General features: G+C 37.7%; 1 protein-coding gene across 2 annotated transcripts in view; it reads right to left on the minus strand.

Annotated features, from left to right (window-relative positions):
• Window positions 1-13825, minus strand: part of LOC149078171 (caskin-1-like) — a 325236-nt gene that overhangs the window by 16305 nt on the left and 295106 nt on the right. For both annotated transcript variants that reach the window (XM_089241763.1, XM_089241762.1), the window contains exon 16: window positions 6114-6224. In XM_089241763.1, coding sequence (XP_089097889.1) covers window positions 6114-6224 — 111 coding nt within the window. The remainder of the gene's footprint in view (window positions 1-6113; window positions 6225-13825) is intronic.

Genomic DNA, 13825 nt, shown 5'->3' on the forward strand with positions numbered 1-13825 from the left:
GATTGACAATTAATGAGAAGTAAATGCGGAATCGATAAAAAAGAATTCCAAAATTGATGACAGAAATAATTATAAAATTGATGGAAAACAATTGAAAACTTTTGAGGGAAATAATTCCCGAATTAATAAATAATAATTCCAAAATCAATGAAAAACATTTCCATAATTGGGAAAATGATTCCCGAATTGGTAAAAATAAGTTCGGACTTTATGAAACAACTGATAATTAATGAGAAAATAATTGCAGAAATTGATAAAAAAAATAATCCCAGAATTAATGATAAATGATTCCAGAAAAAAAACTGCGAAAAAAGACAGGAAAATTATCGCAGAATCAATGAGAATTAATCCCAGAATTGATAAAAAAATGAAATGATGGACCTCCCAAAATATTTAAATATAATTCTAAATTAGTTTTGGGAAATTTGAAAATTAATTTGTTATTAATTAATTTTAAATTAATTAAATCTGTGTAATTCCAGAAATTCATAAAAGAAACAATTTAAAAATTAGTGAAAGTTATTTGTGGCTCGGGCTCAGGTCCTTTTGGCCGGGCTTTCAAGACACCTGAGAATGGTTTCCACTAATTTCGAAAACTAAACATTTCGTTAATCAGAAATACATATTAGGGGCCGTTCAAGTATTACGTAAGCAAATTTTTAGCCATTTTTGACCCCCCCCCCCGCCAGCAAAAGTCAGGAAACGCTGACCCCCCCCCCCCTTGTCAGCAAAATTTCGTGATCAGCTCTGCCCCTCTGAATTCTAACTCATATTTTCATAAAGGGTAGTTGATGACGTAAGCATTATCCAAACCACCTCGTCACCAAAAGTCAGCAAATCGGAAACCCACTCCCCTCCCATCGATGACGACGTAATACTTGAACGGCCCCTTAAATAAGAATATTTTTAAACTAAAAATAGACCGATTGGTCGCGAAGTTGATCATGTTGTTGAATTTGGGTCGTGGCTGCAGAAAGAACCCCTAGTGATAGCGTCTAATTTAAAAACTGAATAATAATAATTCAAGTATAAAAATCGCTGCAAAAAAAAAAAAAAAAAAAAAAAAATGCCGAAAATGAATTTGAGCATTCCTAATAATCTGGAATGAAGTAAATCAAAAGTCTTCAATCCAATCCTAAACATATATTGAAAATATCAAACAACAAGAAAAACGAATTAAATCTATCTAGAAGATGAAAAATGTTTCACACACGAGATGTTCCAATTAATAAAATTTAATTAATTAGAGTTACAGGACTAGAATTAAATTAAGAAAAAAAATTAATTCGATTCTCGCGCGAATTACACAAGTATTTAATACATAATTTCTGACTTATCGCAGGCCATTAGGAACGAATTTTTACACTCCTATTTCCCTTTAATGTCTGCGGTTAACTGCCGGGGAAAACTTTTGAGAAGAAACATTAAACATTTTTTTTTTTTCCCGGAGTCTGTAGAAGCAATGAAAATAATTTTTCTTTAATATTAACACCTCGAGGGAAATTTTTTAGAGGGTAATAAAAACGCGAATCGAGAAAATTACAGTTGGAATAAATTGGGTAAAAATTTCCAAATTTACATAAAGGGGCGGAAAGAAATGACAATGAGAAAAATCTTCCAAGATTCTTCTTAAGAGAGAAAACGAGTCATTTGAACAGCTATTAAATCCACTAACAAGTTTACTTCGAAGTAGCTATTACAGTAGCTACGAGGATTTTCGGTACTTGTACCAGAATTCGTTTCATGACGTCTCCATCAACACAAAGCCCATTGAAGTATCATTTAACTCTTTGATGTCCAGAGGATTTGTTCGGCACTTCGTTGGCACAGTTCGTACTCCGTAACGCTTCCTCCCACGTTCTTGCTGATGTCCCCTTATGAGGATTTTCGGATCACGTGATATATTTCCTCTTTTTTTTTTCCTTTGAGGGACATACAAACTGTATCCAAGGTAACCAACATGGCGACTTCCTCGGCAGCTTATGAAAGAAGAAATCTGAATTATAAAGAAATGTAGAAATGAAATCGATTTTTTTTCCATTGTGATAGGCGCATCTATCTATGCCTGTCCAATTAAAGTTGCGGAATTATATTCCAATGTAATTTACGAGCCATTATTAATTAAAAGAAAAACCGGACTATATAAATTAATGCAGTTGAATATTGAAAGATTAGATTATTTAGCTATGGACTAACTTTTTAGTAACGGATCGCGCTTATTGTATTAATTTCCCCAGTTACCGATCACGTAAAAGCTTTTTATTAAGACTCGGGCAAAATGAAAGTTATTTTCATACTTGAACAGATATAACTAAAAAGTTGAAATCAATGTTATTGCATAGATATACAACTCAAAAGTAGGTTCAGCAAATTATTTTATATTTAATCTTCCGGGCTTCGTATGCCTAAGCGAACTCGATACATCGAAAACCAAGAATTCAATTCAAATTTTTAAAATTATTGACGTGGAGGAATACCTTATCGAATTTCCGCATTTCTGAAGTAAAATTGGTAATTTTAACATTGATTTCTATGGGGAATATCCTGTGACTGTCCTTCAAAGTGATGATGATGTTGATTATGGCGTCTAAAAGCCTCATTGTGCGTCGTCTGTCCGGGTTGATCATCGGGTCGAGTTTTTTCACCGTGGCGTCCGTGATGACCAGGTGACTTTGACCAAGTAGCGTATCACCTTTCACAGATTCCCGTCCCTCGCGGAAACGCTTGTGCCAGTCCTGAATACGAGTCAATGACGGTGCATGTTCGCCGTACACTGCCTTCGCTCGCCGATGCATTTCGCAAACTCAAACTCCTTCTGTCACTAAAAAACGAACAGCGCCGCGTTGCTCTTCTTTACTCGCAAACATTCCGCAAACGCAGATGAAAAAAAACAACCGATTGCCTGTTGGATGATACTGTCGACCGACCGTCAGCACATATCCTGTGATTCCACGCGACTACCTAGAACAAGTCCATTCCGCAGGTAGGGGTTGCCCTTTCTTACCTCCTATTCTACCTCTCCACAAAGTTTCACCACACTAAAAAAAACCCCACAAATTATAACAACTGTTCCGTTTTCATTTGATCCACCCTTACATCTTGAGTTACTGATCATTTTTGATGACGGACATGCAATCTTTCACTCCCCTGAGCACTTTTTTCTCATTTGTAGTTGTTCCTAGAATTGTGATAACTTTCTCGAATCGAAAGAGTCCCAATCCGACCAGCAAGAGAAATTTTATGGCCCGGAACTTCAAGGCCATATACATGTACGGTATGACACACGAACGAGAGAGAGAGAGGAACCTCTTCCATCTCGATACATCCCAACCCATCATCTTGGCTCATTGACTTCTCCCGTTCTTATATTATAGACTGTGTATATGTGTCTGTCTGAGAGTACAGTACTGACTATGATTGCGACACGAGATCGTTTCCTAGAGAGAAAGAAAGAGTTATATTATTGGGAACCGGGAGGTACAGAAAGGAAAGCTCTCGAAATTCGTTCTGACTAGTCTTTTTTTTTACGGAAGTGCTGTTTCGTCGATGCTACTACACGGGACATTATTTCCATCAACTCTTATGGGACTGGGAGATGGTTCGAGAAGATCTCCGCATCTTGTTCTTTCACAGATGATGATGGTATCGAGAGAAACGGCGGCGTTATTGTGTGTGTGTGTGCTTTTCCGCTTCCTCACAAATCGAAACTTCAATGGAGGCGTTCGTGAAACGGACCCGAACTGAATGTGAATCACCTACTATCAGATAATTTTGATAACTTACGAGATGGAAGAAGAGCAATGAATATCATGATAATGGCAGAAGTAAATACAGTACAACGGGTTGAATCGCGAAATCTTTCACACAACACTGAATATTAGAAAAAAAAATTTCCGACTTCGTCAATATTTATTTATTTACACATCTCAACAGGCTGAGCCCAATTACAGAAATGGGAATATAGTAAAAGTAAAAATTGTTATTTACTCTTTCCTCACTATCTTCAAGACAATTATTATCACTTGTCTCCAGAGACGATTTTATTAATCTACATATGAAAGAATACTAACTTTTACGGATTTTAGGAGACATAAATTTGGAAAAAAAAAAATGACAAGCAAAAATGTCTGCTATCGCGGAAAATGATTTTGTCACCAATACGGGATATATAATTATCTTCTACCTCTCCTCACTTATTTCGGAAAAGGATTTTTATTTTCCCGTCGATATCGAATGTGACATTTTTTAATTGCCATTTATTTCGAAGAACGACTTCCTTCGTCTCCAACATCGAAGAATCATTTTCCTTCTTTTAGTCACTGTGATGAGGAAAAATAATATTTTTACCTGGTCACCGATATATCGAAAAATTGTTTCTTTCTGCTTTTGCCACCGATAAAAAAAAAAAATAGCTATATCTCTTCTCTTGTCAAAAATTACAATGACATTTTAATTTTTGCTTTTCCCTCATCACGACATTTCTCAGTTACTGGATACGTATAACGCTTTTCTCAGTTACTGGATACGTATAACGCTTTTCTCAGTTACTGGATACGTATAACGCTTTTCTCAGTTACTGGATACGTATAACGCTTTTCTCAGTTACTGGATACGTATAACGCTTTTCTCAGTTACTGGATACGTATAACGCTTTTCTCAGTTACGATAACATATAACGACCCTCTCAGTTACGATAACATATAACGACCCTCTCAGTTACGATAACATATAACGACCCTCTCAGTTACGATAACATATAACGACCCTCTCAGTTACGATAACATATAATGACCCTCTCAGTTACGATAACATATAATGCCTTTTCTCTCAGTTACCGGTCATGTATTATGCCTTCCCCCTCAGTTACCGGTCATGTATTATGCCTTCCCCCTCAGTTACCGGTCATGTATTATGCCTTCCCCCTCAGTTACAGGTCAAGTAAACGGTTTTTCTCTGTTACCGTTCACGTATAACATTTTTTTTCTCAGTAGCCGATCGCTACAACACATTTCTTCTCAGTTATCGCGACCACTTATAACACTGCTGTTCCCCTCATTTACCAACCACGTAAAAACGCTTTTTTCACATTTACCATATTTACTAATCAAGTTATAACGCTCTATTTTCTCGGTTGCCGATCACGTGCAAGCCTTTTTAGTTACCGATCACGTTTAACACTTTTTCCTCGGTTACAGATCACTTTCTTTTCTTAGTTTCGATAACATACGTATATCGATTTCCCCCCCTTTCATTTATCGATCACTTACAACGCTTTTCGCTCAGTTACCGATCATATACTGTATAATGTTTTTTTCTGTTTCCGATCGCGTAAACGGTTTTTCCTCTGTTACCGTTTACCTTTCCTTCCAGTTACCGATCCCGATAATGCTCTTTCTTCTCAGTTACCGATCACGTACAATGCGTTTTTTTTTTCACAGTTACCTATAACGCTATTTTGTCCCAGCAACAACCCCGTACAACATTTTTTTTTTTTTCCACAGTTACCGTTCACGTATAAAGTAATTACTAAGGATGATATTTTTTCTAGTAATCCATAACAATGAGCTTCACCGATTTTTTCATCAATAAACTGAAGTAATTTGTTCTTTAATTCTACATTTTCTTTGACACACAAAAACATCCCCCCACTTCTTTCGTACATAAATTTCAATCAAATTCGAGTTACATGAACTATCACGATTCTATGAAAATTGTTGTTCGCCACAGAAATCTCGAAATGGTATTTGTATTTGCACAAGATCCTTTTACAAAGCTATTAAGCAAGATAAATGGATATAAGCTACGGCAGACTCATTCTAAAGCTTACAAAAGCAACGTTTTCCTTCCCCTACAGACGAATTCGGAAGAACAAATTGTAGTTGAAAATAATCCCGGAGAATTTAACCAGAATGATTTACTATCTGTTGAGATCCGAGAATGTTTGAGTGCTTTATGGGGAGCTTGTTGAATCGTCGCTCACATTACATCGTGTATCTTGTGAATCACTCACGAAAGCAAGCACAATCATTCACCCTGTAATGGGCAATTCTTTACATCTGTTGAAGTTTCACAAACGGCCATTGAAAAATGATACAAAATTTATAGAAACTTACCTCGGGTGTCATCCGAGATATAGTCGGCATGTCGTACCCAGCCTGCTGGAACATAGGAACATATTCTTCGTATTTGAGGCTCGTCAACCAAGCGGAGAGTATCTCGGCATCCTGTAATGAAACAGACAAAAAGAAAATAATATATTAGGTACTAAATATTTCATCTATAAAAATACATGGAAAACAAAAGCCAAATAAATTGAATTGGTCACGCACTTACGACATAAAAGCTTCTCTCGTGTTCAGCAAAAAAGAAATTCTTGGAAGTTTTATATTCCAAGGAAAAAACCCCCCAAAATTAGATGATGAAATGCATAAAAAAAAAAAGATGGTTTTCTTTCCTCGTAAAGGCCCGGAAAGCTTCATGTACATCGCAAATCTTATTATGGCGCTGTACTTAGGACATAGACTTGCTTTTAGTGGGTGCTCTTATTCCCTCAAAGACACAGGAGAGATCGATATTCGTGCATTTATTATCGCATTAGATATATTTTGCAGAGAGAGGATACCAGTGGAATATTAATTGACTTCTATCCCATACACATGGCGTTAAATGTACTTGAAAGTAAATTCTGTGCGGTTATTAGATTTAAAAAAATTTCTTTTCACACACACAAGAATAAGAATCACAATCACGAATTCTTTTCATGAAAATTTTCATGCTTGATATTTCATAAATTTTCAATTTTGAATTAAGAAACAAAAATTTCTATGATTTATACAGTATACTACTGTATTTTCCATTCTAAATGCACATGTAAGCGTTGGTTACATAGTTATGAGGGTGCGAACGTATAATTTCGGTACATCGTCATTGAGATGATTTACTGCGGTAACCACGTGTTAGCCTGTGATGCCAAATATTAAATGAAGCAAAATAATAATGTATTAGGGGTGCGTATCTGAAGTTTGTTACATTTTAAAATTAATTATAGAAATGGTTACAAAAAATCGGGTTTTTTTTAACAATAAATTGCTGATAAAAAGTTGTAGTTTGCGAATGGGATCAGATGGAGATCGAATTTTTTAAGTTACGAAAAAAAAACTGATTCTCGAATTCACCAATAGATAGCGCTGACATGAAAGATTCGAAGCGGAGATTTATGCAAATCAGGGCGTCAGTGAATTGAATGAATGTATTCTTCACTGATTCACTTCAATCGATGCCGGCAGCTCGATTTACATTTAGTGCACGTCAGCGCTATCTATCGTCGACTTTTGAAACTAATTTGTCTTATATTTCATAAAAACCTAATCCACTTCGATCCCATTCGCGCATCCGAGTTCCATATTTCGAGTCTATCTGTATTTGAAACTGTATTTCAACTGTACTGTACAATACTTTCGAACTGTATTTTGAAAGCTCTAGCTTAAAATTCTATAAGTCAGAACGCAAGTAAACACGTCTAATTAGCAAACACGCGTAAGGCCCCAACCATCAGCTTTTTAGCAGGCTCCCTTCGATATACATATAAGTCCGTTCAACCACAATTTCGTGGCGGTCAAAAATTTAACTATTTTAAATCTCTCTAGTTATGGTGGTCCCCCATGATCTCATTAAGATATCTTAGAAATTTGGTAGCATTCGGATAAACATTTTGAGAAAAACTACTCCGACCAGGGCCGCAACTAGATATTTTGTCACACGGGACAAGCCGGCATTTTGGCGCCCCTTGTAATGTAGAAGCAGCAGTTATAGAGTGAATTCGGCGCCCCCTTCTCGTTCAGCACCCGGGGCACCAGACCCGCCTGCTCCCCCCCCCCCCCAGTTGCGGCCCTGACTCAGAATACGGGAACCTTAATCACCCAGTATAATTGTAATGCTTCAAATCTGCAGCAGATATAGCGGGATTTTTTTCCAACAGGGTAGACAACTTCAATTTGCGTTTTGAAGTTAAAAAACACACACACACATTCACGGAAGCAGAGCATAGTTCGAGGCTAATCACCACAACAAACTACATCCGGGAAACTGACAAAAACAATGCAAAACGCTCGGTTATCATTAGTTAGTTTTTCGAACTTGACTTTTTCTAGTTCAAATTTATGAGTTCAATCTCTTTTTCAGGAAGAAGAAAAAAAAGAGATAACGGGAACTACGTTTATCTTTCAGGAAATTACCGGGTTTAGCGACTTATTTGGAACCAACTTTACAAGACTACTTATCTCCAGAGTTTTTTACGTGACCCACACGAATAACTTTTGTATTAAATTTGTATACATTCACTTTTTCCCAAAAATTTTTCGTAGATGCAAATTTGAACTACATTGGAGCCAAAACATCTTTGTATTGTTCGTAATTTAAAAGAGAGCATCCGTAAGGACTGGACTATATTCTCTGGTCAAATTAATTTAATCGCACGTAATTCCTCGAATGAATTTATGCACCGACGGGCACCGGGCCAAGTAGGAGACGAGACCCAGACAATCTTCAAGGAGGTCGGTTCCTCCAACAATCATCAATTATACAAAGCCGGTGGTGTATTTGCTTCATGGAGAGAAAACACGGTTTATTACTAAGCGGAAGCATAATTTTCAATATTGCGTGAAACAAACAAACAAAAGTTTGGGGTTCCCCCCCCCCCTCTTGTTTTTCTCTTGATCTTAAGAAAGATGACTTTACTACATCAATTCATTTTCTGTTGGCAGATACGCACTCGTATAAGCTGAGTCAACCAACCCCCTTGCTTCGTTTTGTATATAAGAAAGTGTGCCATCTATGTTTATCCTGATGAAAAAAAAAAAATTCTGATACGGAGGGCGTTCCACGTTTTAGACTTGACTGCAAGAGTGAGGCAATTCGGAATATTCTAAATTGAGATTTATTCTATGGGAAAAGAACACTTTTAATCAATTTGCGTACCTAAGCGGAATAATCAGCGAATGGCGAGTGTTTCCTTCCATATCTTCGAGCGCGAAATAATTTGCGAATGTCGCGTGTCCCCTTATTATCGAGAACGTCCTAATTCGTGCTCAGTGAGTGTCCCCTTATTATCGAGAACGTCCTAATTCGTGCTCAGTGAGTGTCCCCTTATCATCGAGAACGTGATGCTCCATGAGTATCCTTATCATCGAGAACGTGATGCTCCATGAGTATCCTTATCATCGAGAACGTGATGCTCCATGAGTATACTTATCATCGAGCACAGAATAATTACAGAATGGCTCCATGAGTATCCTCATCATCGGGAACGTGATGATCCATGAGTATACTTATCATCGAGAACGTGATGCTCCACGAGTGACCTTATCATCGAGAACGTGATGCTCCACGAGTGTCCTTATCATCGAGAACGTGATGCTCCACGAGTGACCTTATCATCGAGAACGAGAATACGGGCTTCCGAACATTTTGTCTGTAGATATCGTGAACATGCATCGCCATACGGCAATTTCCAACCTGTGGAGTTCGGTGGGAAATGATGGCGCCATCTACCTCACCGTGGTAGGTAAAGAACTGAGTTTCTGATGTTTTTCCCCGGATCCGAAACCGTGGACCTTGACGGTAACCTTCATGGTGGAAAACGAGCATCTTTTCCACTGCACCACTCGGACGCCCAATAAGCCTAAAATGGTTAAGCTAGGATAGACCAGTGTTCTATCCCCTCTTAGTGGGGGGGGGGGGGGGGAGAGGAGGTTATAGTTCGAATTTAAGAAATGCTCAAAAGCCGTTCAAAAGTTACCCTGTGCCAGTTTTGAGAGTGGAAATACAGTGTGTAACAAAATTAAAAAAATCTGAATTTCTATACGTTCCCTCCGTAATAACTATAACTTTCAATTAGAAAGTTGTTGCCCCGTATCTCCCGAGGCCAACAGGAAAAATTCTATGTTTCAAAGTGCAATATTCGCCAAGACATTTGAATTCAAGAATTGGAGTTATGAAAGAACAGAAAAAACTAACGGGCAACGCTCCTTTTCCTCATTTATACTGTCCTTTCACAACTTTTCTCCTGATTTTGAATTAGAATAGCTCAGCGAATATTGCACTTGGAAACGTGTAATTTTTATTTTGTTGGCCCCAGGGAAGACAGGGCAACAACTTTCTAACTGAAAGTTAGAGGATGGGGGAACGTATAAAAATTTAGATTTCTTACTTTGTGACATACTGTATTTTCACCCTCAAAACTGGTACAAGATAATTTTTGAACGGATTTTGGGCATTTTTTAAATTGATACTATACCTCTACGACGGACGATTGATGAGGTAAAGGCCGCATTAGCACTTACAGGACACCCTGTATACCCAACCGCACCCGACTTGAAAAATAAGTCACTTTAAAAGTTCACCAGAGCTGGGAAAATGCCGGAAATTGTCGAAAAACCGTCGAGCAACAATGGTTGTAGGCCTCAACAATGACTTACCTCAACAATGTTACCGTGATTTCCAAAAAATGCCTTTCAGACAAATTTACTCTTTTACAAAAAATTATCACTTTATCTATGGACTCGATATATAAAGGAAAACCTGGGCAGCGGCCGGCTATTACAGTCGAATCCCGTTATAACGAACTCCAAAGAAACCGGAGAAATCCCTCCGCTATAATTTTATTTCTTGCATTATTCCTACGAGAACTTATGTGGGGGATTACCTACAGAGGGACATAGACTTGGTTGAAGGGGTGCAGAGAAGAGCTACGCGTGTCCTTATTGGCACATGGGGCTTGAGTTATGAAGAGAGACTTCATTTTTTGAATATGTTTACATTGGATGAACGCAGGTGTCGAGGAGATATGATCGAAGTGTTCAAAATTTTCAATGGGATGGACCATGAACTTTAAGTACACCGCCAATCGACTGCTTTTACAAGGGGACACCAGTATCGATTGGTGAGGGACAATGCAAGGCTATGGTGTCGCAGGGAATTTTTCTCTAATAGGGTTGTTAATAAATGGAATAGCTTATATACCCCCGGAGGTAGTAAATTGTAATACAATTGACACGTTTAAAAAGAAATACGATAAACATGTTGGGGTAATTCGAGAAGCTATTCATAGTTAGAATAAGACAACCATAAGTATTCTTTATGGGCATTGTATAATATTTTATCATGTGTATATATTGATTATAATTTTTGTTAATTGAATTTTTAATAGGGTTGCTATATTTTTGAAATACATTACATCCATATTTTTATGGGCATCTTTTTCTCAGCCACCTCGTTTGGCATTTTGCCTGTTGTGGTGTTGTATTTATATTTGTATTAGAAAAGTGTTCGTTAAAACGAGATTTTTTTTTCGCTACAACGGTATCCGTTAAAACGAGATTCGACTATATTTGTGTCGAACCACGAATCTTTTTTTCACATGGGTCTATTTTGCAAGACAACCGATATTAATCTGTTGCTTATTCCCGTGTATGACAACAGATCTATTTAAGGAGCAAAAATTGCCCAAATCGTCGATCATAATCCACCTTCTTCTCATTGTCTTTCGAGAGACTAGTCCTCAGAAATTTATACAGTTTCACACCAATCCAGATGTGAATGGACGATATATATATATAAAACATACAAACGTTGTTTTAACACCGAAATGAGTTCCAAGAATATCACGGGCAAAATAAAAGAAAATATAACTACAACACCCACACCCTTGTATATTAATGGTCACGTCCGAATCTAGGGAAGAAGGGTGAATGAATAAAGATGGTGGTGGTGGTTTCACATATGCGGTAAATCCAAGAATATATAATATATAAAAAAAAAGTTCACATGCTCGTAAATTTTCGTTTCCATCTTCAAGATGGAGGAAGTCTATTGTGTTTCGGTGCGATAACGCATCGGGTAATGAAGCGTCAAGACAAGACCAAGATCCACTGGCGCGTCTCAAAAAAAAGAAAAACCCAACACACGAGAAAGAGACAAGATAATCGACTATGGCCATGGCAAAGATTCGATGCACCTATTATGGTTGTACACACCGAAAGCAAGGACACGATAATGGACAAGACGACCAGGATATCAACGGGTGGATGGACAAACAATGGCTTTTATGAAAATTACGGATTAATACTGTATTCAGATCTTAATACAGTGGAACCTCGTTTATACGTCGCTCAGTTGTTCAGCTTCGGTCGCGATTGGTTCCCATACATTTTAATGTTAAAATGATTCATTTCATTCGACGTAAAAAGTTTTGTGTGCAATGAAAACGCGTTGTTTCAACAGTTCTTCTTGCATATTGGCACCACAAAAAGCCACGAATTTTAGGGTGATTGCTGACGTTTACGAAAATATCCAGTGAGCTGGCTGATTGCCGTTTAGAGTGGGCATTTAAATGATGTCTGCTTCTCAGAATTCGCAGACGCGGCGAGCCCCAAAGAAACGGGTTCCGATTGTTTTGACGGCCATACGTCCTTTCAGAATTTTCCTCTCAATGCTTTCAGCAATATTCTTAGAGGGTGAGAAAGTCCATCGTAAGCATTTAGAGGACGCACGCACGCGCACACAAGTTTTCTACCATTTCCTATAGAATTTCTTTTCGCTGTGGTGCTTTGCTTTCTCGCAAATACGCCGTTCGTAATGTCGAGAAAACAGAAAGCGTTTTCCTCTGGAAAAAAAACCTGGAAGAATTCGACAAGTACCTCAAATTAATGACGAATGTTGATCTTGCAATACAGTTGAAAATATCCCTGTGCCAACTTTGAAAACAATTGCAAAGCAGAGAAACGAAACCAAAGTTTAAGCTGCGGATTGCAAATCATCTACTGCCCAAAAAATGAGAGTCGGAGATGGGAAATTTTCCCTAATCGAGAAGATTTTGTTGCAATTTTCTACATAATGTCATGTCCCAAAGGTAAAGTTATGCTAAATTTTATTTCTTTAACTGATTTTTGCCTGATCTAATGTATATGCGTACATATGAACTGACACCATCATCACCATCATCACTCCATGCCCTCCCCAAAGACCTTTAAGCCTATCTCCGCTTATGATTTTGGGTAGGATAAAAGCTGATTAACTTCTTCAGAGGCAGTATAAAAGCTGAATAATTTTATTCTAGGCAGCGTAAGAACTGCATAGCTTTATTTCAGGTGGAATATAAGCTGTTCCAACTGCTTAGCTTGAAGGCAGCATAGAAGCTGGAAAACTTTATTTCAGGCAGTACAAAAGCTGAATAGCTTCTTCGAAGGCAATATAAAAGCTGAACAACTTTATTCTAGACCAGTGATTCCCAACCTGGGTGATAGAAGGTTCCAGGGGGGCGGTAAAAGCCACGGGTATAACATAGGATCCTATGGGTTCGATTGCGTTGGGGGGCGATGGGAGAAAAATATTTCTGAAGAAGAGAGCGATGGAACAAAAAAAGTTGGGAAACTATGTTCTAGTCAGAGTAAAAACTGAATAGCTTCCCTTTAGGAAGCATAAAAGCTAATTCAACTTTTTCAGACAGTATAAAAGCTGAATTGCTTTATTTAAGGCAGTATAAAAGTTGTTTAACTTTATTCTAGACAGTGTAAAAACGGGATAACTTTCGTGAAGGCAGTATAAAAACTGAATTACTTCGACAGCCGTATCAAAAGCCAACTATGGCCAGATAGGAAACGAAAAAAAACCGATAAAATTTATTCGAATGGTACTTCTATTGCACTGGTTCATGGACCAGACACAAATGTCAAATAGACCAGAGTATGTACATCCACGTTGCAGAAATATCAATTTCGTTTTTAATAGCGTATTTTTGTTTTAATCGAAGTGAAGAATATTACACTGT

Source organism: Pholcus phalangioides, unplaced genomic scaffold (genome assembly GCF_987345545.1).
Source record: "Pholcus phalangioides strain wild (caught in Gottingen) unplaced genomic scaffold, Ppha-v1.0 ptg000014l_1, whole genome shotgun sequence".
Classification (NCBI taxonomy): domain Eukaryota; kingdom Metazoa; phylum Arthropoda; class Arachnida; order Araneae; family Pholcidae; genus Pholcus; species Pholcus phalangioides.